This window comes from Saccopteryx bilineata, chromosome 2, assembly GCF_036850765.1.
Source record: "Saccopteryx bilineata isolate mSacBil1 chromosome 2, mSacBil1_pri_phased_curated, whole genome shotgun sequence".
NCBI lineage: Eukaryota > Metazoa > Chordata > Mammalia > Chiroptera > Emballonuridae > Saccopteryx > Saccopteryx bilineata.
In genome coordinates this window covers 156,753,115-156,779,144 of record NC_089491.1, presented here as the reverse complement: position 1 = coordinate 156,779,144, position 26,030 = coordinate 156,753,115, and the positions used below count along the sequence as shown (strand labels likewise).

General features: G+C 39.1%; 1 protein-coding gene and 1 long non-coding RNA gene across 5 annotated transcripts in view; one reads left to right on the top strand and one right to left on the bottom strand.

The window, feature by feature from the left end:
- The window catches only part of XPOT (exportin for tRNA), a 51,079-nt gene extending 36,295 nt beyond the window's left edge, over nucleotides 1-14,784 (bottom strand). The window contains exons 1-6 of one of the 4 annotated variants that reach the window (XM_066258255.1): nucleotides 14,396-14,784; nucleotides 11,156-11,289; nucleotides 6,654-6,736; nucleotides 3,510-3,566; nucleotides 2,736-2,805; nucleotides 1,148-1,366 (exon numbers count right to left, since the gene is read on the bottom strand). In XM_066258255.1, coding sequence (XP_066114352.1) covers nucleotides 1,148-1,366; nucleotides 2,736-2,805; nucleotides 3,510-3,566; nucleotides 6,654-6,736; nucleotides 11,156-11,215 — 489 coding nt within the window. In that variant the 5' untranslated portion in view covers nucleotides 11,216-11,289; nucleotides 14,396-14,784. The remainder of the gene's footprint in view (nucleotides 1-1,147; nucleotides 1,367-2,735; nucleotides 2,806-3,509; nucleotides 3,567-6,653; nucleotides 6,737-11,155; nucleotides 11,290-14,395) is intronic. The other 3 variants (XM_066258256.1, XM_066258258.1, XM_066258259.1) reach the window with 3 other exon arrangements.
- Nucleotides 13,629-26,030, top strand: part of LOC136324838 (uncharacterized) — a 72,689-nt gene continuing 60,287 nt past the window's right edge. The window contains exon 1 of the long non-coding RNA XR_010729149.1: nucleotides 13,629-14,018. This is a non-coding gene — a long non-coding RNA (uncharacterized lncRNA). The remainder of the gene's footprint in view (nucleotides 14,019-26,030) is intronic.

Genomic DNA, 26,030 nt, shown 5'->3' with positions numbered 1-26,030 from the left:
TCAACACATATCCTATTTGTCAGCTCTAAATCATATCCGGTGATTCTTTCTATTTCCTCTTTCCGTTCTATTCCTCAGTGCCAGGCCAATTTCTTATTAAACACAAACTATAAATAAGCATTGCTTAGAAATCTTAAGCATGTGATAAGTTACTGCTCAATACAATACAAACATGATACTTAGAATAGCAATAACTTAAATATACGACAATGACCTTTATAAATGTTATAAATGTTTGACATACAATGAACTTAAAATTATTATACACACTTGAAATTAAGCTATTTCTACTCTGTTCTGTAAGAATAAGGAGAAAATTATATCAGGTAATGAAATATAGAAAGACTAAGGTGGCCCTGACTTGTTGGCTCAGTGATAGAGCATCAGCCTGGCATGTGGATGTCCAAGGTTCAATTCTCAGTCAGGGCACACAGAAGAAGCAACCATCTGCTTCTCCACCCCCCTCTTCTCTCTCTCTCCCCCATCCTCACTCTCTTCTTCTCCCACAGCCATGGCTCAATTGGTTTGAGTGCATCAGCCCCAGGCACTGAGGACAGCTCTGTGGAGCCTCTACTTTAGGCACTAAAAATAACTCAGTTGCAAGCATGGCCCCAGATGGGCAGGCAGAGCATCAGCCCCAGACAAAGGTTGCTGGATGAATCCCTGTTGGAGTGTATGTGGGAGTCTGTCTTTCTATCTCCCCTGTTCTCACTTGGAAAAGAAAAGAGAGAGGGAGGGAGGGAGAGAGGAAGGGAGGATGGACTAAGCTGATGAGCCATGTGACTGAGACTACAGAAGAACCCAGCATTGATTCATAAACAATGCCTCTTCCACAGTCAGTGACTATATAGCAGTAACAAATACAGGTATTTCCCTACAAATTCATAAGAGAAAATAAATTTGTATATTTCACCAGAGAAAGTGCTCACCTCGCTAAAAAAAATTTCTAAAGTAATACTTTAATTTTAATTTATACCTGGGGAAAAAAAACAAGTTTCCTTTGCAAAACAAAATTCAAAATGTTGAATTAATCTAGAATTATTCTTAAGTCTGTCTGAAAAATAAGACTTATGATCCTCTTATTATGTGCCCATTATGTCCTATAAAATGTACATTAAAAAGTAAAAATTAATGGTTAGTTACTTGCCTCTGATGTATGCACTACATCACGATCCACCAACTCTGAATCAATAGCCATGAGGATTCGGAGGTACAGATCTACTCCCCTTGGATTTAGGTCCACTACAGAGAGAATATCGAAAAAAAACTTGGGCCATTTAGTGAGATATTCTGTAACAAACAGTAAGGCGAAGACTTGGGCTGCTTTATTTCTTATAAAGGTCTTCTCTGGTTGGGGATTCAGCATCTGAAAATCAGAGAAAGTCTGTGAAATTAAATGTAAACTGAAAAGATTCGAACATGTTGTTTTCCAGTATATTATTAATAGAAAAAACACATCAAACTTCAACAATGGTCTAGGTTAGCTGTACAACAGAAATGCTTGAAAATTACCCAAGTATTTAAGCAACTGAGGAGATGGAGAACAATCAAATGAACAAAGGTGCTAATGGCTACTTCTCATTCTCACACTTTATTTTCATTCTCACACTTTTAGAGAAAAGTTTCATGTGCAGTTTTTACCAGTTCCTACCATTTTTCTAAGAAAAAATTTAACTGTTTTTCTTCTAGCTGCTTGCTTTTTTTGGAAAATAAGAATTCTAACTATACAACAGTTTTTGTTTGTTTTTACAGAGAGAGAGAGAACCACAGAGAGGGATATATAGAGACAGACAGACAGGAACGGGGAGAGATGAGAAGCATCAATCATTAGTTTTTCGTTGCGACACTATAGTTATTCACTGATTGCTTTCTCATATGTGCCTTGACCGTGGGGCTGCAGCTGAGCCAGTGACCCCTTGCTCAAGCCAGAGATCTTGGGTCCAAGCTGGTGAGCTTTGCTCAAACCAGATGAGCCCACGCTCAAGCTGGTGACCTTGGGGTCTTGAACCTGGGTCCTCCACATCCCAGTCCTCCCAGTCTGATGTTCTATCCACTGCGCCACGGCCCGGTCAGGCTATACATCAGTTTTATATGTATGTTATGAATAACTAAAATTAACGAGAAAGAACAGACTGTGAATAAAAATCTCTATCGGCCCCTTTGAAAGGGGGTCTTTGTGAAGAGGCTATCCAAGAGAGCTCACCTTATTTCTTTTTTTTAAACATTTAAAAACATTTTCAATTACAGTTGACATTCAATTTTATTTTATATTAACTTCAGGTGTATGTCATAGTTGCTAGACATTTATGTAATTTACAAAGTGATCCTCCGACCACCGATCAGTTTAGTACCCACCTGGCACCACGCACAGTTATTACAATATTATTGACTATATTCCCTATGCTGTACTTCACAACCTCATAGGAGGGGCTCACCTTTAAGAGTGAACAGAAAAGCCACATTTGTCAAGTGGTTAAAAAGAAAGTTACATTTTAAAACCAAAGTTTCCACAATGTGTCATGGAAAGCACGATAACTTTAGTTATTCATACAATTTAAAATTATTGCTGAGTTTTCATCTACCCATGATCTTCAAAACCAGCACTTCCTAAAAAAGCTACAGGACCAAATGGAGGATAAATGATACACATTCTTTAGGTAAATCTGCAAACTCTTGAAAAAATTAAAATTTAAGTATATGATAATCTGAAGTACTGAATGAAATTACAATTTTACCTGTGCTTGAAGCCAAGATACGAGCGTCTCCCTAATTAGTTGTTGTTGAACAGTAGTTAGTTCTGAGTATCTGTTCAAAATAGAGAATAAAAATAATAATGGCTCTATTTGGTGTCTGCAGTTGTAAAAATAACCTCCTATATATTTGAAAAGAAATATTCGTATAGAATTCAAATATCTAAAATTCCCTAAAATTTCAAAAATAAATTAAAAATGCCTCTCTCTCTCATCACTGCTTTGAAGCAGAGATAGGGGGCAGGTGAGGTATCAATGTTGATATTAATTTGTAGTCCAGTTCATATTGAAAAAATGGCAGCTACACAGTTTTTCAAATGGACATATGTCCATGTTCTGAGGTCTGTGTTTTACAGAATAAATCAACAGACAAACTAAGGGCCCTCTAAGCAGCGATGGACTGTTTTCACTTAATTAAGGCAGAGGTTCTGAATACGAGTGCCCATTCTGCCACTCAACCCCAACAGGGAGCTGTCATGTAGAAACAGAGGCTGGATGTTGCTAGATCTTTTACTATTTTCAGAGAAGCTGGAAATCTATTTTTTTCCCTGTGAAATGGTTGGATTTTTATATGTAACCAACAAATTTAATACTTTTACAACACTTTGGGTCAAATCAATATACACTATAAACTGGACGTGACATACACTGTTAAATTACAACCTGAGTTATGGTTTCCCTAACAAGGAAAGAAACTAATTATAAAAAATAGCCTCTCCCAACAAATCTCAGAATCAAAAAGTGAGAAAAAAGACTTACTTATATTTAACTTGATGTTCTAATACTTGAAAGCAGAAAAACTTTATGTGATCATCACTGAAAAAGAAAAAAGAAAACTAGATGAGCAAAATATAAATTGGGGAAAACAAATCAAAGATAAAATATTAATGAATAGTTGAAAGTTCCTCAAATCAGACCTTTGACTTGCTATTTATTGACCTTATTTATTACATTCATATCTATTCCTTTAAAAAGCAGAGAACTTTAAATATTATACAATAATCAATATTTCCACTAAATCTGACAAGCAGAACAACCAAACAAATTAAGATGCACCTTAATTTTAGTACACAGCAAAGAGAGGACACCTCCCCTAAATTCAAGATGTTAGAATTCCTGGGTCTACTCTTTTTGTTTTGTTTTTAATTTTTAGAGAAGGGAGGGAGAGAGCGAGACAGAGAGAGAAACAGAGAGAGAGAGAGAGAGAGAAGGGGGAGGAGCAGGAAACATCAACTCCTATATGGGCCTTGACCAGGCAAGCCCGGGGGTTTGAACCAGCGACCTCAGGGATCCAGGTCGACACTCTATCCACCGCACCACCACAGGCCAGGCTGGGTCTACTCTTAATACTAGGTGTTCAAAAGACAAACAGTAGACCTCTATATAACAAATAAAGACTGAGTTAAATCAGAGGGGGTCATCAAAGTCTTACTTAAAATTCAACCCCAGGCAGTTCTATTGTAGCCAAAACTAAGACGAGCAGAGTCACCTGGATTGACAGTCTAGCCTCAAAACTCATTCAGAAAACCAAGCTAACAATATATTGCCCTTATACAAGAGAAGCCAAAATCAGTATCCACCAATTACTGACTCTCACCAATTACTGCTCTAGGGGCTGTAGTGAGCCAGCTACAAACTCTGACAAAGTCCCTTTAGTGAACAACAATCTACTTATCCAAGATTGTTGGTTTAAGCCAGGATTAGTCATGGAACAAATTTTTCATATATAAAGCTAAGTGGTCAATACAAGACTGGAGATGTTATCTTCATTTTAGAAAACACAAATCAACTACCTGACCAGGCGGCACAGTGGATAGAGTGTTAGCTTAGGATGCTGAGGACCCAGGTTTAAAGCCACAAGGCCACTGGCCTGAGCCCAAGGTCAATAGCTTGAGCAAGGGGTCACTGGCTTGGCTAGGGCCCCCAGTCAAGGCACATATGAGAAAGCAATCAATGAACAACTAAGGTGCTATAACTATGAGTTGATGCTTCTCATTTCTCTTCCTTTCTGTCTGTCCTAAAGGAAAAAAAAAGTAAAACATGAATTAAACAAAATATTCTCACCGATAAGAAGATGAAACTTAATCTTTTAAAAGTTTTTTTACAGTTAGGTTTATTTAGAATCTCAGTTAAGATCTTAGGGTTTCTATCCTTATCATGGATGACACTAAAGTCTTAACTAATTACACAAGTCTTAGCTTAGGTTTTCCAGTCAAATAATAAACTATAAGAAGGCTTTAATTAAGAGCCAGTTCTTATTTTCTCTTAGATATGTAGATGTTCTCAAAACCAAGCTTTTCACTAAACTGGAGCACTGGGTTTCAGCTGGAAAAATGTAGTGACTGATACGGGAATTCTACTAGAAGCCATCATTAACCACCAGGAACTTCCACTCACAGAAGCAAGTTGTTTGCCTATAGCTGGTCATTTGTGCTAAGTCTTACTATGCCAGTTGCACTTCTTTTGTAATTAAGTAACCTAATTAGCAATTATATAAAGTAATGAGACAAAAATGACAAGATTTCTAATTTTTGTAAAAATTAAGTTGAAAGCTTTAGAAAGACTTCATAAGAAGTCACACAGCAGGGGGGAAATCTTTGAACATATGTCATATGGGCTATATCAGTGGTTTTCAACCTTTGTACCCTTAAGAACTGGTGAAAACAGAATTATTTCCAGGGGCCACTAAGGCAAGAATCACCATGAGCATAAGCAAATTCGACTAAGATCATTGGGTCTATAATCTTCCTACAACATCAGGGTGGTTAAATCTTTCAGTGACTAGCATAAAATTTCTGATGAACTGGGCCAGACCAGCAGTTGAAAAACACTGGGCGGCCCTGGCTAGTGGCTCTAGATACAGCATCAGCCCAGAGTATGGACATCCCGGGTTTGACTCCCAGTGAGAAGCTAACATCTGCTTCTCTCTCCCTCCCTCTCCCCCTTCTCTTTGTCTTTCCCTCCTGCAGCCAGTTTGAGTGTAGCCCTGGGCGCTGAGGGTGGCTCTGTTGGAGTACATCAGCCTCAGGCACTAAAAATAGCTTGGTATTTGAGCATCAGCCTCAGACGGAAGTTGCCAGATAGGTCCCAGTTGGGGCACATGTGAGAGTCTGCCTCTCTATCTCCCCTCCTCTAACCTAAAAAAAAAGAAAGAAAAGAAAACACTGGGCTAGATAACCACAAGATTTGGAGAAGTGGGGCAAATAACTAAACAGTTTAGGAACCTGCATTCATCATTCCTCAGTCCACTACAGTGACCCAAAGTAGAAACTATAGAGGACGGCTTATGGGTCTGGTAAACATAAGAATGATAAAGTGAATGCTAACAGCATATACACAAAGAAAAGACCCTGGTCCAACATCAAGATTAGTAACTGAACACTTACATAATTTAAATTAAGATAAAAAATTAAGATACATATAATTTATGATTACCTCCCTTATCAACTTTTTAGAAAACCAACTATTACATCATATTCTAGCTGAAATCTGCTGTCAGGTACACAGCATAAAGCAAAGGACAGTTTTACTGAGAAGTCAACCCTGGAATGGCTAAATTATTAATTTACTATTTTTCTCATTTCTACACCGAATGGTTTCCAAAAACACAAGTCATAACATGTTCTTATGACAACATTCTCCAAATACAGATAAATTGTATTGATTTTTAGAGAGAGAGAAGAAGGGGGAAAGAAAGAGAGAGAAACATCGCTTTGTTGTTCCACTTATTTATGCATTCATTGGTTGATGCTTGTATGTGCCCTGACCAGGGATCCAGCCCACAACCTTGGTGTATCAAGATGGTGCTTTAACAGGTCAGGGCAAATACCGGTAAACTTAACAGTCCTGTCAAATTCACAGAAATTTAAATTCTCAGAGTCATGCAAATTTTGTTTGAATTACCTGTATGTCCTCTGGGCCAGAGCTTCTGCACACACCTGCCAGGCATCTGGGGAGATCTTTAACTGCTCAAAATAGGCCAGGGCCTATAAGAGTGCAAGGCAAAAATGCATTTGGACGGTCGATCTCAATGCCTTACCAACACTAAACAAACATTCTGGGAGTCACAAACCACTAACAAAGTGAATCTAAAAAAAAAAGCTAAGACATTGAATTCGGGCTTCTGAATATGTGCCACTTAGTAATCATTCTAGAAAAAAAATTAAATAGAAAACAAATCCATCAGTTAGCAATTCAAACATACTTCCTTACAGAAAAGGAGACAACACAATAATGCTCTTCAGAACCCACAGGATTATTGGGAGGCTAAAGAGAGAAAACATATAAGTGCTTGTCCAAAGCAATTTAAAATGAGAAAATAAAAGGTATTTTTCCTATTTAATAGCAAATACGCTAATAAAAATATGATTATAAAAGACAAAACATACTCTGTATGTCATTTGGTCTACATTTAAACAAAAAAGGAGACTATTTAATTCAACTAGATCATGTAAGTTCCCTAAAATGTGAGCTTAAAATCAAGAGTACAACTGCATGATATAAATTTTGAGTAGATAACCAAATAATTGCAAAGGTCAAAGATATAGGAAATGTGTTTCTCATCCTTCTATTCATGAATTCACGGCTTGTTCTAAGAGTGAGTATATTTAGAATGAATGTTGCACCAAGTCTGTATGCTCTCTACCAGGCTGCTGAGAAAATGGAGAGTGACTTCTGCCACTCTATCAATGATAGATGCAGTCTCACATATGCCAACAGACAAAAAGTAATCTCAACAACTTGTGAGAAGTATCTCAGTCAAGAAATGTACACATAACTAGAAACATTGCTACATGATTTTAAAGCAATTACATACTGATACAAAACTTTAAATGAAATAGAAGGAATTTTGATTAGTCAGCATTATTTATTTTTGTTAATTGAATATATTGAAATGACACTGGTTAATAAAATTACATAGGTTTCAAGGGTACATAATCATCCCAAATAGTACTTTTTAAAATGTGGTTTGTGCCCCATTAGTGATAAAATCAATTTTATCATCCTAGAATAGCAATTTAAAAAATAAAACATCTGAGTACACTACACTTAACAAGAACAATTATTTTGTGTAACTTGGTTTAATTATAAATGTGCCTATATGTGTTTATTTATATACACTTATGTATACACATATACACTAGGTTAAGACGTAGTTTTTTCCTTTGCTTTAGAAGTTTTAAAAAAAATGCCCTGCTTTCTTAGGTGATAGTTTTCTGTATTATGTAATTGTATGAATGAAGGAATGGTTTTTCATTCATGGCCTCAGTAGTTGCTTCCACTGACAGACAACCTAAGTAAATGAAGGTAAGTAGATGGAGATCACCAAATACTATCTACAGTATAAATAATAAACTATCTTTAGAAAATAAGACTATAGGGTCTAACCAGGCGGTGGTGCAGTGAATACCGCATCAGCTTGGGAGGCTGAGGACCCAGGTTTGAAACCTCAAGGTTGCTGGCTTGAGAACAGGCTCATCCAGTTTGAGCACAGGGTCACTGGCTTGAAAATGGGATCATAGACATGACCCCGTGGTCGCTGGCTTGAGCCCAAAGGTAATGCTGGCTTGAAGCCCAAGGTTACTGGCTTGAGAAAGAGGTCTTTGGCTCAGCTGGAACCCCCCAGTCAAGGCACATATGAGAAAGCAATCAATGAACAACTAAGGTGCTGCAACTACAAGTTGATGCTTCTTACCTCTCTCCCTTCCTGTTTGTCTGTCCCTCTCTGTCCCTCACATGCACAAAAAAATACACGTGTGTGTATGTGTGTGCGCGTGCGTTTGTGTGTGTGTGTAGGAATCCAAGCAGCTGCAAAAGAATCTTGTTCTGTTACTGTCTAACAATATTTCATGAAACCTAGGGCTTCCTTTAGGAATCTCTCAAGGGACAGGACAGGCAATAAGGTGGAAGTTAATCATGTATGTTGTATTACGACCCGTTTCACTTACCAAGAAAAGAATGGTGGGGGATTGTCACTGACCATTTTCTTTAAATCAGTTTTAAGCTAAAGACAGATATTCTACTCATACACATAAAAAAAGTGATAAAATAGCTAGAAAGTTTTCAGTTTTTAACTAGTTTTTGCACTCTAAATCCATGTTATAAGCATTAAAAATTATTTTTTTCTGGTACTGATGAACAAATCAAAGCTTTTATCACATTGTTCTTCTATCTTATACGTTCTCCAATGGTCTTACTGTCTTTTTTTTTTTACAGAGACAGAGAGAGTGTCAGAGAGGGGGATACAGAGACAGGAATGGAGAGAGATGAGAAGCATCAACCATCAGCTTTTCATTGCGACCCCTTAGTTGTTCATTGATTGCTTTCTCATATGTGCCTTGACCACAAGCCTTCAGCAGACGGAGTAACCCCTTGCTCAAGCCAGTGACCTTGGGTTCAAGCTGGTGAGCTTTTGCTCAAACCAATTGAGCCCGCACTCAAGCTGGCTACCTTGGGGTCTCGAACCTGGGTCCTTCCGCATCCCAGTCCGACGCTTTATCCACTGTGCCACCGCCTGATCAGGCTGGTCTTACTGTCTTTAAATGGCAACAGTCAGTTCAGCTTTTACTGCCAATGTAGAAAACAGAACTATAACTAAGACTGTGGGTTGGCAACTATTTATCTTACCACCAAGCTGAATTAAATTCCCATTACTGAACTCCAACATCAGGACTATCAGAATTCACTTTTCCTTAATACTCCTTCTTTTTCATCCTAATTTTACTCAGTTTGGCTTAATGGGATATCAAATCAAGCCTGTATCACATGCCTGTGACTGACAGAACCTATTCTTTTATTTATTTATTTATTTATTTATTCTTTTTAGAGAAGAGAGAGAGAGAGAGAGAGAGAGAGAGAGAAAGAGAGAGAGAGAGAGAAAGGAGGGGCAGGAAGCATCAATTCCCATTTGTGCCTTGACCAGGCAAGCCCAGGGTTTCAACCCAGCAACCTCAGCATTCCAAGTAGACGCTTGATCCACTGTACCACCACAGGTCAGGCCAGAACCTATTCTTATTGATGAAAAGACTAACTTCTATATTAAAAACACTAACAATTTATTGGTTTTACTATTCTAGAAAGAAAATCATGGCACATTTTTTTAGAAACCTGTCAGAAGGTAGAATTTAATAAAAAAAAAACACAAAGGATTTCCAAAAGAACATAAAAGATAATAGAGAAGGATAAATACTCAGAGGCTTTTTAGTTATAAAAACCATGCAATACCAAGTCAGAATAAAGATAGAGATCTAGAATGCTTCAACTATATGACTAAGGGTTTGAAGGTGGATAGCTTAAACTCCTACGTAAAGAAGTATTTGTCTACAGACAGAAGACATGGACTTTTAATGTCTTTTGATGTCCTAAACCAGTTGGATAGGTACCTGGTAACTAGCTATTTAATTTTCAATTCCTGTTACTTCCCTCTGTAAAGCCAGTCACTTATTTAACAACATAGGCATGCACATAGTACAATGTAAAAAAAAATACTTGAAAATTTTTCTGCATAAGAAAAAGCGCTATAACATTTAGAGAAACAGTTGACCTTATTTCATTTATTAAAAATATTCTTTGCTATGAGAAGTAGAAAGAAGAGCCCTGGTTGGATAGAGCATCATCCCAAAGCAGAGGATGCCAGTTTAATCCCTAGTCAGGGCACATACAGGAGCAGATTGATGTTCCTATCTCTCCCTCTCTCCCTTCCTCTCTCTCTAAAATTAATACAATAAATAGTAAAAAAAAAAAAAAAAAAAGGTAGAAAGAGAAAGAAAATGCCTCTCCTTCCACTTATCCTATATTTCAAACTGCCCACGTCTTTAAATATTTAATTATAAGCTTGTTCTTTAGATTCTTTTATCACCCAGCTATAGTCATGATTACAGGTATAGACTACATTATGTTTAATCATTTATGCTTATCCAAATATCCCAGTGCTTCATATTGGATTCCTTGTCATGTGATCACTAAATAACCTAAGATAGCATATCATAACTGCTTACTTACATGTCTGCCTGGGCTAAACAACAAGGATGTTAACATCACTAAAGCAAGGTTTAAACAACTTGTGAAGACCAAGCTATGCAATGGGAAAATAAAATATGCATGTCTGCTACTATGAAAAGTCCCGTGAATAATCTTTGGCATTACAACTTTTAAATAATTATCAATAATGATGGATGTGACATAAAGACCTACCTTGAATCACATGAGATTTTAATACTTTGGTTGAGCCAACTAAACAGAAAATCACAACCCTGTTTCTGTCTTCAGAATATATTCAAATACCTCAAATTTGATCATCTCTATTCATTTCTACCCAAATTAAACCTTTATCATCAGATGTATTCTGTGTTTAAGAATGCAAACCCATGGTACTATGATTTAAAAATTAAGCCAATTTAACTTACCCTTTGTCTGAAGTCCGAATCAGCATTTGGATTTAGCCCTAAAAGAGCTTGTTCATCCATCCCTGCTGCTATACTTGGAGTTTTCTGATTACAACAGATATGCCCTCTGATCCCACAGAAGAATCTACAAACATCTGGACACACACACACACACACACAAAAAGTGGAAAGAAAACATACTTGATAAACAAAATAGATTCTCATTAAGAATATCATAATAAGGGGATAACATGCAAAGAAGTTTCAGTGTTAAAAAAAACTTCTTTTGAAACTATCCAAATGAAGCCTAAATAAAGTCTCAGAAGAATGAGCCTGCTAAATATCCCACAAATGTGTAATTTCTAAAAATCTAAAGAATGCCATTATGATTCTCAAATTTTATTTTTCAAGATCAATAAAGTACAGAAAGTAATTATTTTCTATTTTAAATAGAAGTATCTCATTTATGAAATGTTATGTTCTATCTCCAGCACATACTTAAAAATGCAATTGTGCAACTATATTTAAAAAGTGACAAATCCAGATTTTATTATGCTAATTATAACTTGCCTACTTCTATTTATCAATATCACAAAGTTAAAAAACAATTAGGCTTGATTAAGTAGTGACCTCAGAGTCAATATCCTCACTGGGGTGCTTACAAGTACTTCAAGAGAAGTCAAATGAAAAAAGGAAGAGAGTGAAAAACCAGTAAGTTAGCTTTTGAAAAATGAGCTACATCGATGCCTTTTTACAGACTGCTGCTCTTGCCAACCAATTCTAGAACTGTATTTCAAAGCATTTTTAATAGCTATAAAAATTGACAAATAATACTATTTTTATTTTAAGGATATTTTAATTTAAAGTCCCTGTAAAGTAAGGCACTTTCTCACAACATAGTGTCTTAACCTTATCAAAGAACATGATAAAAACCCAAAAGACAACTTGATTTTTGATAGAATGCATATTTATTTGAGAAAACAAGGTATTCTATATAATGTGAAAATCACATTTATTCTCTTAAGACAGATGAAGTAGGGAGACCAAGCCTTACTATTCCCAATAAAAGGCTGTGGTGTGGTTTTTTTTTTTTCTTTTTGGTTTGGTTGGATTATCATAACAGAAGAGAGATCAGAGTCTAAGAGGCCAAAAGAGCAAGGGGTGGGCAGTGGGGCACATCTTTTTTGGAATCGTGAGGCCAGGGCCAGTCTAGTTTATAAAACTCCCTACTACAATGTAATTACTGTCTTCCTCTGGGCCTGCCTGAATTAAATAATAAATCAGGACGTGTACTGAGAGCCTGGAAGAAGCCTTGCCCCTTCTCTTAGCGTTACTATCATACTTGCAGGCTACAGCAAGGTAGTATATGTTCTCCACTGCCCTCAAGATTAAGACCCAAACACTTGTGAATGACTCCTCACCAATCTGCACCCCAACCCTGCAAGGCCAGTGGTCTTCTGCCTTTCATCTTTGCACACACTGCTCTTTTCTTGTTACTTGGTTAACCCCTGCCTGTCCTTCAGAATGCAGCTTAGAAGTCACCGCTTTCAAGGTTTCTTTGATCCCTATTGTCTAACTATCCAAAACTGGATTAGATATTCTCCTAAATGCTGATAGTCACTGCCTGCTTGCTAGTTGGGCAAGGGCTGTCTTGAATCTTCATCCCTATTTCCCTAGGATACAAGAGAACAGAGGTTTAATATTCCAAAAAATCTGGATTTGTACCCTAATCTTGTCCTTTCCAATCTGGGGCCATGTGAACAGCTATGGAATGTGAGAGAGAGAGCCCTTTCTACATAATAGGAAAAAGTGCATCTGCTTCATAAAGTTGTAAAGACCTCAATGAGGTAAGGTATGTAAAGCATGCCTAGCACACAGTGGGCCCTCAAGAGATTATTTACAATTCAGAACTAGGTACATGGGGGATGGGAACTACTTGGAATACTCTAGATTTATTACACTAGTAAACTGGTATTTTGAACAGAAGGGAAAACACAAAGACAGTGGTTCCTCTACACCCCACCTGACCCCGCCAAAAATGACAAGAAAATTTGATGACAATTCCCCTGAAAAATGCACACACAGATATCAAAGACAAATTGAGCTTCTTCTACAAATCCCAACTTGAGAACTCCTATAGAAGATTTCTTGAATTTGGCATGGCTTTAGGGAATACTGTTCAAGCTTGGTCAAGACACTTTGATTTTACTAAGGGAAACAGCTAGTGGTCCTAAAACAAAACATGGCAAATAAAACTACCCAAGGAAGCAGTACGCAAAGAATCCTTCAGAGATGGCACTTGGATAATAATCAGTATGCAACAGAATATAATAAATTACCTATGTGTGTACAAACGCTTGAAGTTACAGCCTGTGCAAAACGTGACAACTTTCCCTGTAAAAGGTTGCATGGTCACGTATTCTAACATGGCACAGCCCTGCATGTTTAGACATTCTTTATAATGTGGTAACACTTCAACCACGTACCTAGCAAATGTTCTAGAAAAGGGCGAGCAACAGTTAAAATACTAAGCCCTAACTTTTCCTCAATAGCCATTAAACCAAGAATCAACTATGGAAAAATTCCTCCACACCTACTGATGATGACTGTTCGAAGGCCAACACTGAATCTTTCCAGCTTTTCAACACCACGCTGACAAGTCGCTTTAATGAGACGTAACTTCCCCCAGCAAAAACTAATTAGCATTTTCAAAAAGTACTCTTTTACCTCCGGGTTACAGGAAACATTACTTCTGCAGAATCGTGAGGAAGGGATGAGAAGAAATGACATGTCCCTGCTAGCAAATTATCACACAGAAATAACTTTTTTTTTTTTTTTTGTCCTGGAATGAGGGTGGGGGACGATCAAGTTAAGTCCTGTACAGGTGAGATGCGCTATAACCAATACAAATGGGCTTGATCACTTTTATTAAATTGAGGGCCACTAGCACTGCCGATCCTCTTGGGCCGGCCTTGTCCCCTTTCCACCCTGATCCTGCCCTAAAGGAAGCCTCGTGGCAATTCCGGTGATGAAACACCCGGCAACGGGTGGCCCCGCACTCGGATGCGCTCCGCGGCGGCAGCAGCTAGTACCCACCCACACCCAGGCCGCCCAGGCTCTGGGAGCACCGCCATGGAGGGCCCCCGGCCCACATGCCTCCCCAGCGTGGGGGCTCCCGAGGCCAGTCCCCCAGCCAACTTCCACGCAGGCTCGCGCGGACCGAGGCGGTCCCAGTCTCTCTGCCCCCGAGCCCCGAGTCACCTTTCCTATCACTCCATCCCGCATCCCCGCCCGTACCCCCGAGGGCCGGTAGGCGGAACGCTGCGGTGCCGCACGCGGGGAGCTGGGAGAGCGGCCCTCGACCTTGTCGCCGTCGTTCTCCACCACGGTCGCAGCACTAACGCCGTAGACGGAGCTGGCCGGGGCCAAGCGCCTCTCGGCGCTCCGCGTACCCTGGCTTCTTCTCTTGCGTGGCGACCCGCGGGCAAAGAGCAAAAGCAGGCAGGCGGGGTCGACACCCCAGGAAAGGAAAGGGTGCGAGGGCCAAGTTAACGCCGCGGACGCCGCTGAGTCAGCGCGAAGCGCGTTCCCAGCGTCTATGCGGCGTGGGCCAGGGCCAGCAGCCTCATGGAAAGCGGACCGCGGGCGGGGGCCGGGAGCCTACAACTCCCAGCATGCAATGTGCAGGCGTCGCTTCCGTAGGACGGGGCGCACACACGCTCCTGGGCTCCAGCAGGGAGGCGTGGTCGCCAGGTCCTGTGGTGCATACCGGGATAGGGCGTCTGGCCTGAGTCCCTCCGGCGGCCCGCAGCTCCCGTTCTTTGTACCCCAGTTCAGACTGCACGTCTAGGTCGCTCACCGCTTTCTTTAAAGGCGGCTTCGTCAGGTAGTTGGTACAATACATCGGAGTAGGGAGAACTGGATGACGTGGTCCAAACTACGTATGAATCAGTTGTCTAATTGCCCTTCTATGGTTTCACATGCTACTCCGATGAGCAATGAAACATTTATATTTCATTATAAATGTAATTTTGTCATTCTTTAAATGGAGAGCAGTCTTAGAAAGTCCTACCTGTAGGTTCTTCCTATGGTACTGTTACTTCCCTTACTAATTACAGGTTTATTAATTTGTTAATAATGCATTGAAGCAGTATAGGCTCAAGCTGCATAGGTTCCTGAATCCCAGCGCCTTTTTCACTAGTTGATGACTTCAGTTAAAGGCACGTTACTTAAGCTGTACTTCAGTTTCCTTATCTGTAAAATGAGAACAATTCAAGTACTGACCTCAGTTTTGTGAGGATGGAGTTAATATAGGTGTTAGGCACAGGATAAGTGTTTGATACTTAGGTTTCACTCTTGATTATTCACAGACTAGGTAGCAATCTAGGACTACAGTGAAGAACAAACAAAACTTGGAAAGGGTATGGAAAGAGAAGTAGAATAAAATTAATGTAACAATTTAACAGCTACATTTCAATGACCCACTATATTCAAGATACTGCAGCAGGCATTTCATATATAAAGTATCTTGAATCGCTTTTGCATTAGTTTGTAACTTTTTTCTCAGAATGTCAGGCTAGGGTTCCTATCCCTATCTATTTCAGCATATTCCCAGAGTCAAGTACAGTGCCAGCCAGTAATCACAACTCCCTGAGTAACTGCATGGATTCTCACATCAGCTGTATAGGCGATCCCGGTCTGAGTGGCTCCAAAGTCTTTAATATAGTTAAAATATTGCACTGCCTCATCCTAAAAAAAAAGTCAAAATGCAGTGCATTGTATTGTTACTGTCTTTATTTGCCCTTTTCATTTATAAATTCATCTTGTGGATACTTCATATGTTAAATATCATACGATGCTTAGTTACAACCTATCTAACATCAACAGCTTATCTACAGTTTATATAGTAACACTGAACCTGTATAGTAGTTCAGATACCTAGGATTATAAAAATGTCTTCTAACATCTTTTTAAAAAGATTTTTCTTTTTTAAAAATTTTCAGTGAGAGAAGAGGCAGAGACAGACTCACACAGGCACTCCGACCAGGATCCACCCAGCAAGCCCACTAGGGGGCAATGTTCTGCAATCTGGGGCCCTTGCTCTGTTGCAACTAGAGCCATTTTTTAGCGCCTCAGGCAGAGGCCATGGAAACATCCTCAGTGGCTGGGGCCAGCTCGCTCTAATAGATCCATGGTTGCAGGAGGAGAGGAGAGAGAGAGAGCGAGAGAGAGAAAAGCAAGAGAGGAAGGGGTGGAGAAGCAGATGGGCGCTTCTCGTGTGCCCTGGCCAGGAATCAAACCTGGGACATCCACACACTGGGCTGACACTCTACAACTGAGCCAACTGGCCAGGACCGTAAAGATTTTATTTATTGATTTTACAGAGAGAGGAAGGAGAGAGCAAGAAGCATCAACCCACAGTTGCTTCACTCTAGTTGTTCACTCATTGCAAGCCCAGTGTTTCATACCAGCAATCTTGGCATTCCAGGTCTATAATTTATCAACTGGGCCACCAAAGGTCAGGCATCTTCCAACTTCTAAAACTCATATTATTACAGAACAAATAAGGAAGTACTTGAAGCACAACTGAAGAGGACCTGAAAGGGATATTATATTTGGCCATTCCATATTCTGGTTACCTGGTCCATGAAGACAGTTTCTAATCTTAGACTAATATAAAATGTCATGTATTAAAAAGTTGACAACACTGTCTTTATTAATTGTCAACATTTTTGAGCATTTTTGAGCACCAAGTGACTTTCTGTTCCCATCTTGAGGAAGTGAATTGAAGGTCGAGACCAAGCATACATGACTGAAGGCAGTCGCCCATCCAGGGAAGGCCTCAAGGACACGATGTTGGCCCTGCTGGAGCTTTCTGCAGGTCAGGAATCAGACAGTGGATACTGTAGTGTTATGTCTCAGAAAGGCAAGAGCAATCTAATCAGTTTTGCAAAACTAAAAAATGAAATTGTATGCTGTATTCTGCTTGTTAGTTTTTCACACATGATATCATATTTCTGCTTAATAAATTGGATAGCTGATCTCTCCAAAACACCTCAATTCTGGAAAGATTGGGGTCCTCCAATTGCAGTATTGTTGCTGCCTCATTCCTTTGTGGCTCCTCTTAATGAGACCCTGAATACCAACAACAAATGGCACCCGAATAGAGACATGAGAAGGAAATAAGCCTTCGAGACTGATTTTGGTTTTAGCCCAGGGGAACCAGAGGGATTCATGGGGACGGGTAAGTCCCTACTCTGTGATAGTGAAACAATGGGGAATTCCCCATCAAGTGACTACAAAGCCTATGCCTATTCGCAGTTGCTTAAGAGATTGTTACATAGTTCCAAAGTCAAAGTTAAGAAAGAAACTTTAGATGAACTATGGTATTTAGTTAGAAGGCATTGTTATTTGTTTATCCCCACAGGAAAAAATTTACTTAATTTATGACAGTGGAGATTATTAATGAAGTCTCTCTGGAGAGCTCATCAGAGTGGAGAAATTATTCCTTTAAAAGGCTGGTCCGCCCTGGCCGGTTGGCTCAGCGGTAGAGCATCGGCCTAGTGTGCGGAGGACCTGGGTTTGATTCCCGGCCAGGGCACACAGGAGAAGCGCCCATTTGCTTCTCCACCCCTCCACCGCGCTTTCCTCTCTGTCTCTCTCTTCCCCTCCCGCAGCCAAGGCTCCATTGGAGCAAAGATGGCCCGGGCGCTGGGGATGGCTCTGTGGCCTCTGCCTCCGGCGCTAGAGTGGCTCTGGTTGCAACATGGCGACGCCCAGGATGGGAAGAGCATCGCCCCCTGGTGGGCAGAGCGGTCGCCCCTGGTGGGCGTGCCAGGTGGATCCCGGTCGGGCGCATGCGGGAGTCTGTCTGACTGTCTCTCCCTGTTTCCAGCTTCAGAAAAATGAAAAAAAAAAAAAAAATTAAAAAAAAATAAATAAAATAAAAATAAAAGGCTGGTCCGATGGTAGTGGGTTATCAGAACTTATTAACTTGGTTTGTCGCTCAGCTGGAATAGGGGTGGAGGAGAGGTCTCAGCATGGTCAATCTGAACTGCCAGTTGCAGCAGCTATAGGATTTGAGAATGGGTAGGAGACTTGGGTATTAGGAAAGTTACAGCTTTTCCTGTTATGGTCTGATGTAGTAGAATAATCCATTGCATGGCCTTAGATGGGAACACAGTCAACAAGAAAAGAATGTTTTGCCAAGAGAATTGTTTTGTGACTCGAAGGCAGGTCACTGAAACAGGTCTATGTGACTGAAGGTGGTTGCTGGGCTTTTTTTTCAGTAAAACGTTCTCATAAGATTTCTGTTCCTTTCAAGACTATCCCTTGAGATAAAAGAAAGGAATGTTGTTGGAACCATAAAAGCAATAATAGTTAATGCCTTTTGATATTATACTGTTATTAAGCTTTCATGCAAATGTATTCCATGTATCTTTAAATAAAGGTTATGCTTGATGCTATGCCAATTTCTAAGTAAACAAGCTTTTTGAAATCTTATGAATAAAAATAGGACACAGCATGAACTTGGTGCCATTTGCCTAAGTGAGCAGTGGTCCTTTCCTAGTTCACGATCATTTCTTCTGCTGATCTCTCTCTCTGTGCCCCCAACTCATAACAACATTTGGTGCCCAACATGGGGCCTTAAGAAGAGATTTAGGAATGGGCAAAACTGAAAGGGTAAGTTGGACGCGCTGTGTACGCCAAACTTTCGGGAATAACTAGCAAAGTCATGGGTAATTCCCACTTATTATTAGACAATTATGTACAAGTTTCAAAATCCCCTTTAAAGGGATCTGGAATTCAGATAAAAGAAAGGTTTTGTTACGTCTTTTAAATGCTATTCAGAAACATTGTTACTGGTATACTCCTAAACATCGTAATCAATTAAATTTGAATGTTTGGCAACAAGTAGGAAAATCTTTACGCCACACTTATCAGCACGGAGATCCACTTGATGCTGAAATGTGGGCTGTTTATAATCTTATTGCTATAGCCCTTGGCCCTTTGCAATTAGATAGAGATTCTGTTAAAGACTTGAGTGAAGTTATTTATAATGAGCCTGATTCAGCACAGAATGAACAGAATGATGATTTGAACAATACTGTCTCTGCTTCTGAGATTACTGATAATCTTAATGAAATTTAGCTATCCACAGGATTTCAACCCTCTTTCCTAAAAAATGAGGGAGCCCCTATAGATGATGTTGCCTGTCTAAAACATTTATTAAATAAATTACAATCTACACTGGAACAACAGGAGATAGGAAATCAGTATACTGCTTATCCTGTTCAAAAGCAAAATACATGTGAGCCTACGGCTCCTCCAATTCAAGGTCAAGAATTAATTGGTACTGGCAAGGGAAGAATTTTTCAATTCCCTGAAATTTCTGAAATGCAACAGGTGCTTATGCATCATGATGATTTAGAATCTAATTCTAGTAATTTTTCTGCATCTATTTTTCCAATTATTCAACAGCTTTTCCCTCCTAATGCTCAACATCCTGGGGAAGGGTATAATGTTCAATTCGACCAAATTGAATTTACTTTCTTAAAGCTAGTCAAACAGTCTGTTGCTATGTATGGACCTCAGTCCCCATATGTTCAAGGCCTTATCTCTTCCTATTATAATGACCATTTAATGATTCCTTTGGATTGGGATTTACTTGCTAGTAAGGTTTTGGAACCGGGAGACTATTTACAATTCAAATCTTGGTGGAGAAAAGAAGCTCTTCGAATATCTTGCATAAATGCCAGAAATAATCCCCTGGGAGCTACTTTTAAAATGCTCATCAGGGCCGTGGCCGGTTGGCTCAGTGGTAGAGCGTCGGCCTGGCGTGCGGGGGACCCGGGTTCGATTCCTGGCCAGGGCACATAGGAGAAGTGCCCATTTGCTTCTCCACCCCCCCCCCCCTCCTCTCTGTCTCTCTCTTCCTCTCCTGCAGCCAAGGCTCCATTGGAGCAAAGATGGCCCGGGCACTGGGGATGGCTCCTTGGCCTCTGCCCCAGGCGTTAGAGTGGCTCTGGTCACAACAGAGTGACACCCCGGAGGGGCAGAGCATCGCCCCCTGGTGGGCAGAGCGTCGCTCCTGGTGGGCGTGCCGGTGGATCCCGGTTGGGCGCATGCGGGAGTCTGTCTGACTGTCTCTCCCCATTTCCAACTTCAGAAAAATACAAAAAAAAAAAATGCTCATCAGAGTTGGCGCTTATGCAACTATGGGACAACAAACTGGTTATCCTGATGCTGTTATAGCCCAGATTAAATCTGCTTGTCTTAAAGCCTAGATGCAAATCACTGGAGTTGAAGACAAGGGAGAAAAGCTTGCCGTTTTACATCAGTTGGTACAAACTCAATTAAAATTAGGACATATAGAAGAATCATAAAGTCCTTAGAATTCTCTAGTCTTTGTAATAATAAAAAAATAAATAAATACTGATTTTCTTTGGTGTTTTAGCTACAGTTCTCTGAGCTATCATTTTGTTTCTTTCTTATTCTTTGCCTGGAAACTGAGGCAAGGGACGTGTGTTGTATCTGACTATAGAAAATATCCCAGCAGCTGCCAAGAGAATTTTCTTGGGGAAATTTTGTTTAATCCCATCCATGGTCAGTCCCTCTGTCAGAAAATGCCCTGATTAAAATCAGGCAGGCATCTTTCTAGTCTGACTGTGCTCTGAAATCCCGGGTTTCTCTTTGGTTTGTCTAGTCTGGTTTGTCTGATTTTAATTTCTGTTTAGTTTTTGTTTAAGGTTGTCTAAAATGTGATTTTTAAGGCCTGTATTAAGTCTTTACATGCAAAAATTAAAAATGCCGGCTTTTATATTGAAAAATAGTTTCATCCATATATTTTTTGCTTTAAAATTAGAAATTATAAAGAGCGCTCATTTAAATTTAAATTGAATAGAATATGGATCCTTAAGACTTGCTAATTTGGTTAATACATTGTAAGGTGTACTCAAAAAGTTTGAAATCAAATAAGAATTCAAGTATTAGGATTAATTAAAGTTATATGTTATACTTGTGTTTCTGTGCTGAAAATTGTCTTGTTTGTGTGTAAAAATATGCTCAGATATGTAAAACAAAGGAATTAAGTAAAATTAAGTCATTTTAAGAATTTATCTCAAGCTGCTTCAGGCAGTTGGCTGCTTGTAAGGTCACATCCTGAAAAAGGAGGCACCGAGGAAAGCAGGAATTTAGTTCCTCTGATGCCCTATAATAGACTTAACAATACAAAAGACTTTTTAGATATAGAAGCTGCTGCATCTGTTATTACTAAGCAACATTAGTTTTCTTTTTAGCCCACTTAGGCAGTAGTAGTCACTAAGCTGCAATGCTTAGGGAAAGTCCCTAACAAAGCTCTAAGATTTTTTTTTTTTTTTTTTTTTTATAATTTTATTTTTTTAATGGGGTGACATCAATAAATCAGGATACATATATTCAAAGATAACAAATCCAGGTTATCTTGTCGTTCAATTATGTTGCATACCCACCACCCAAAGTCAGATTGTCCTCTGTCACCTTCTATCTTGTTTTCTTTGTGCCCCTCCCACCCCCTATCCCTCTCCCATTCCCCCCTCCCCCCTGTAACCACCACACTCTTATCAATGTCTCTTAGTTTCACTATTATGTCCCACCTACGTATGGAATAATACAGTTCCTGTTTTTTTCTGATTTACTTATTTCGCTTCGTATCATGTTATCAAGATCCCACCATTTTGCTGTAAATGTTCCGATGTCATCATTTCTTATGGCTGAGTAGTATTCCATAGTGTATATGTGCCACATCTTCTTTATCCAGTCATCTATTGATGGGCTTTTTGGTTGTTTCCATGTCCTGGCCACTGTGAACAATGCTGCAATAAACATGGGGCTGCATGTGTCTTTACGTATCAATGTTTCTGAGTTTTGGGGATATATACCCAGTAGAGGGATTGCTGGGTCATAAGGTAGTTCTATTTTCAGTTTTTTGAGGAACCACCATACTTTCTTCCATAATGGTTGTACTACTTTATATTCCCACCAACAGTGGATGAGGGTTCCTTTTTCTCCACAGCCTCTCCAACATTTGCTATTACCTGACTTGCTAATAACAGCTAATCGAACAGGTGTGAGGTGGTATCTCATTGCCGTTTTGATTTGCATTTCTCTAATAGCTAAAGAAGATGAGCATCTTTTCATATATCTGTTGGCCATTTGTATTTCTTCCTGGGAGAAGTGTCTATTCATATCCTCTTCCCATTTTTTTATTGGATTGTTTGTTTGTTTGTTGTTGAGTTTTATGAGTTCTTTGTATATTTTGGATATTAGGCCCTTATCTGAGCTGTTGTTTGAAAATATCATTTCCCATTTAGTTGGCTTTCTGTTTATTTTGTTATCAGTTTCCCTTGCTGAGCAAAAACTTCTTAGTCTGATGTAGTCCCATTCATTAATTTTTGCCTTCACTTCTCTTGCCATTGGAGTCAAATTCATAAAATGCTCTTTAAAACCCAGGTCCATGAGTTGAGTACCTATGTCTTCTTCTATGTACTTAATTGTTTCAGGTCTTATGTTTAGATCTTTGATCCATTTTGAGTTAATTTTTGTACAGGGGGAGAGACTGTAGTCCAGTTTTATTCTTTTGCATGTGGCTTTCCAGTTTTCCCAGCACCATTTATTGAAGAGGCTTTCTTTTCTCCATTGTGTGTTGTTGGCCCCTTTATCAAAAATTATTTGACTATATATATGTGGTTTTATTTCTGGACTTTCTATTCTGTTCCATTGGTCTGAGTGTCTATTTTTCTGCCAATACCATGCTGTTTTGATTGTCGTGGCCCTATAATAGAGTTTGAAGTCAGGTATTGTTATGCCCCCAGCTTCATTCTTTTTCTTTAGGATTGCTTTGGCTATTCGGGGTTTTTTATAGTTCCATATACATCTGATGATTTTTTGCTCTATTTCTTTAAAAAATGTCATTGGAATTTTGATGGGAATTGCATTAAATTTGTATATTGCTTTGGGTAATATAGCCATCTTGATTATATTTATTCTTCCTAGCCAAGAACAAGGTATATTCTTCCATCTCATTATATCTTTTTCGATTTCCCTTAACAATGGTTTATAGTTTTCATTATATAAGTCCTTTACATTCTTTGTTATGTTTATTCCTAAGTATTTTATTTTTTTTGTTGCAATCGTGAAGGGGATTATTCTTTTGAGTTCCTTCTCAGTTGTTTCATTGTTGGCATATAGAAAGGCTATTGACTTCTGTATGTTAATTTTGTATCCTGCGACCTTACTGTATTGGCTTATTGTTTCTAGTAGTCTTTTTGTGGATTCTTTGGGGTTTTCGATGTATAGGATCATATCATCTGCAAAAAGTGATACCTTTACTTCTTCTTTTCCAATATGGATGCCTTTTATTTCTTTGTCTTGTCTGATTGCTCTGGCTAGAACCTCTAGTACCACATTAAATAAGAGTGGAGAAAGTGGACAACCCTGTCTTGTTCCTGATTTAAGGGGGAAAGCCTTCAGTTTAGTGCCATTTAATATGATGTTAGCTGATGGTTTATCATATATGGCCTTTATCATGTTGAGATATTTTCCTTCTATACCCATTTTGTTGAGAGTCTTAAACATAAAATTGTGTTGTATTTTATCGAAAGCCTTTTCTGCGTCTATTGATAAGATCATGTGGTTTTTGTTCTTTGTTTTGTTGATATGGTGTATTACGTTAACCGTTTTATGTATGTTGAACCATCCTTGAGATTCTGGGATGAATCCCACTTGATCATGATGTATTATTTTTTTAATATGTTGTTGTATTCGATTTGCTAGTATTTTGTTTAGTATTTTAGCATCTGTATTCATTAGAAATATTGGTCTGTAGTTTTCTTTTTTTGTGCCATCCTTGCCTGGTTTTGGTATGAGGGATATGTTGGCCTCATAAAATGTGTTTGGAAGTATTGCTTCTTCTTCAATTTTTTGGAAGACTTTGAGTAGAATAGGAACCAAGTCTTCTTTGAATGTTTGATAAAATTCGCTGGTATAGCCGTCAGGGCCTGGACTTTTATTTTTGGGGAGGTTTTTAATGGTTTTTTCTATTTCTTCTCTACTGATAGGTCTGTTTAGGCTTTCTGCTTCTTCTTGACTCAGTCTAGGAAGGTTGTATTGTTCTAGGAATTTATCCATTTCTTCTAGGTTGTTGAATTTAGTGGCATAAAGTTTTTCATAGTATTCTACAATAATTCTTTGTATATCTACGGTGTCCGTGGTGATTTCTCCTCTTTCATTTTGGATTTTGTTTATATGAGTTCTTTCTCTTTTTTCCTTGGTAAGTCTTGCCAAGGGTTTGTCAATTTTGTTGATCTTTTCAAAGAACCAGCTCCTTGTTCTATTAATTTTTTCTATAGTTTTTCTGTTCTCTAATTCATTTATTTCTGCTCTGATTTTTATTATCTCCTTTCTTCGGCTCGTTTTGGGTTGTCTTTGTTCTTCTTTTTCTAGTTCCTTAAGGTGGGAAGTTAAGTGGTTCACTTGGGCTCTCTCTTGTTTGTTCATATAGGCCTGAAGCGATATGAACTTCCCTCTTATCACTGCTTTTGCTGCATCCCATAGATTCTGATATGTCGTATTGTCATTTTCATTAGTCTGTATATATAAGATTTTTTTTATAATAGGAAAATAACAAGGGTTATTTAGCCTCTGGTAGGGAAAAGCATTTATCTTATAAATAATTAAAAGAGCAACTTTTTAAATTACAGTCTAAACTTTCGGACAAGAAGTTTTTTATACTCACTATGACCAAATTTCTGTCAAAGCTCTTAAAGAGTTAAAAACGGCTTGCTCCTAGTATACAAATAACTATCTTTATACACAGGAACTACTATCCTCCTTCATGAACCCTGAATGTTTTATCTCAAAAAGTTTAGAAATGTTAGCTCGGATTGTTCTTTCAAAAGTGAAAGAGTTACAATTTATGACTTAGTAGAAGAATCAGGCTTGTAGTCAAACTAATCAGAATGCTAAAGTTAACCCTCTTATTAATATTACACAAAGTGAACTTTTTTTTTTTTTTTTTTTGTATTTTTCTGAAGCTGGAAACAGGGAGAGACAGTCAGACAGACTCCCGCATGCGCCCAACCGGGATCCACCCGGCACGCCCACCAGGGGCGACGCTCTGCCCACCAGGGGGCGATGCTCTGCTCCTCTGGGGCGTCACTCTGCCACGACCAGAGCCACTCTAGCACCTGGGGCAGAGGCCAAGGAGCCATCCCCAGTGCCCGGGCCATCTTTGCTCCAATGGAGCCTTGGCTTCGGGAGGGGAAGAGAGAGACAGAGAGGAAGGAGGGGGGGTGGAGAAGCAAATGGGCGCTTCTCCTATGTGCCCTGGCCGGGAATCGAACCCGGGTCCCCCGCACACCAGGCCAACGCTCTACCTCTGAGCCAACCGGCCAGGGCCAAAGTGAACTTTTTAAATGGACAGTTTGCTAATTTACAACAGCAATGTAGGCAAAATGGAGGGGTAAGGATTTACTCTTATCTCCACAGATACAGAAGACCAGTAGATACCTTCCAGAAGATTGAAGCCTCGGCATAAGTCAGAAATAGAATAAAAGGAAGATTTGACAATTAAACTTATCCAAAAGACAAAAAATGTTTTAATTAAGACTAAAACTTCAAAAACATCTTTGACTCTGTTTCTAACAATGCTAGCTGTTGTGTCTATAAAAATAAGCAGAACTAACTATTCTTACTAAGTTTATATTACTTCCATAAGCAATGTTGAATAGCTCGACACTGTATCAACATTATGTAAATCAATGTTTAGAAAAAATTTGTCAGAAATATCAATTTTTAATAACCCATTATATAGATGACATATTAATAGCTTGTGAAAATAATGCTGAACTTTCAGTCA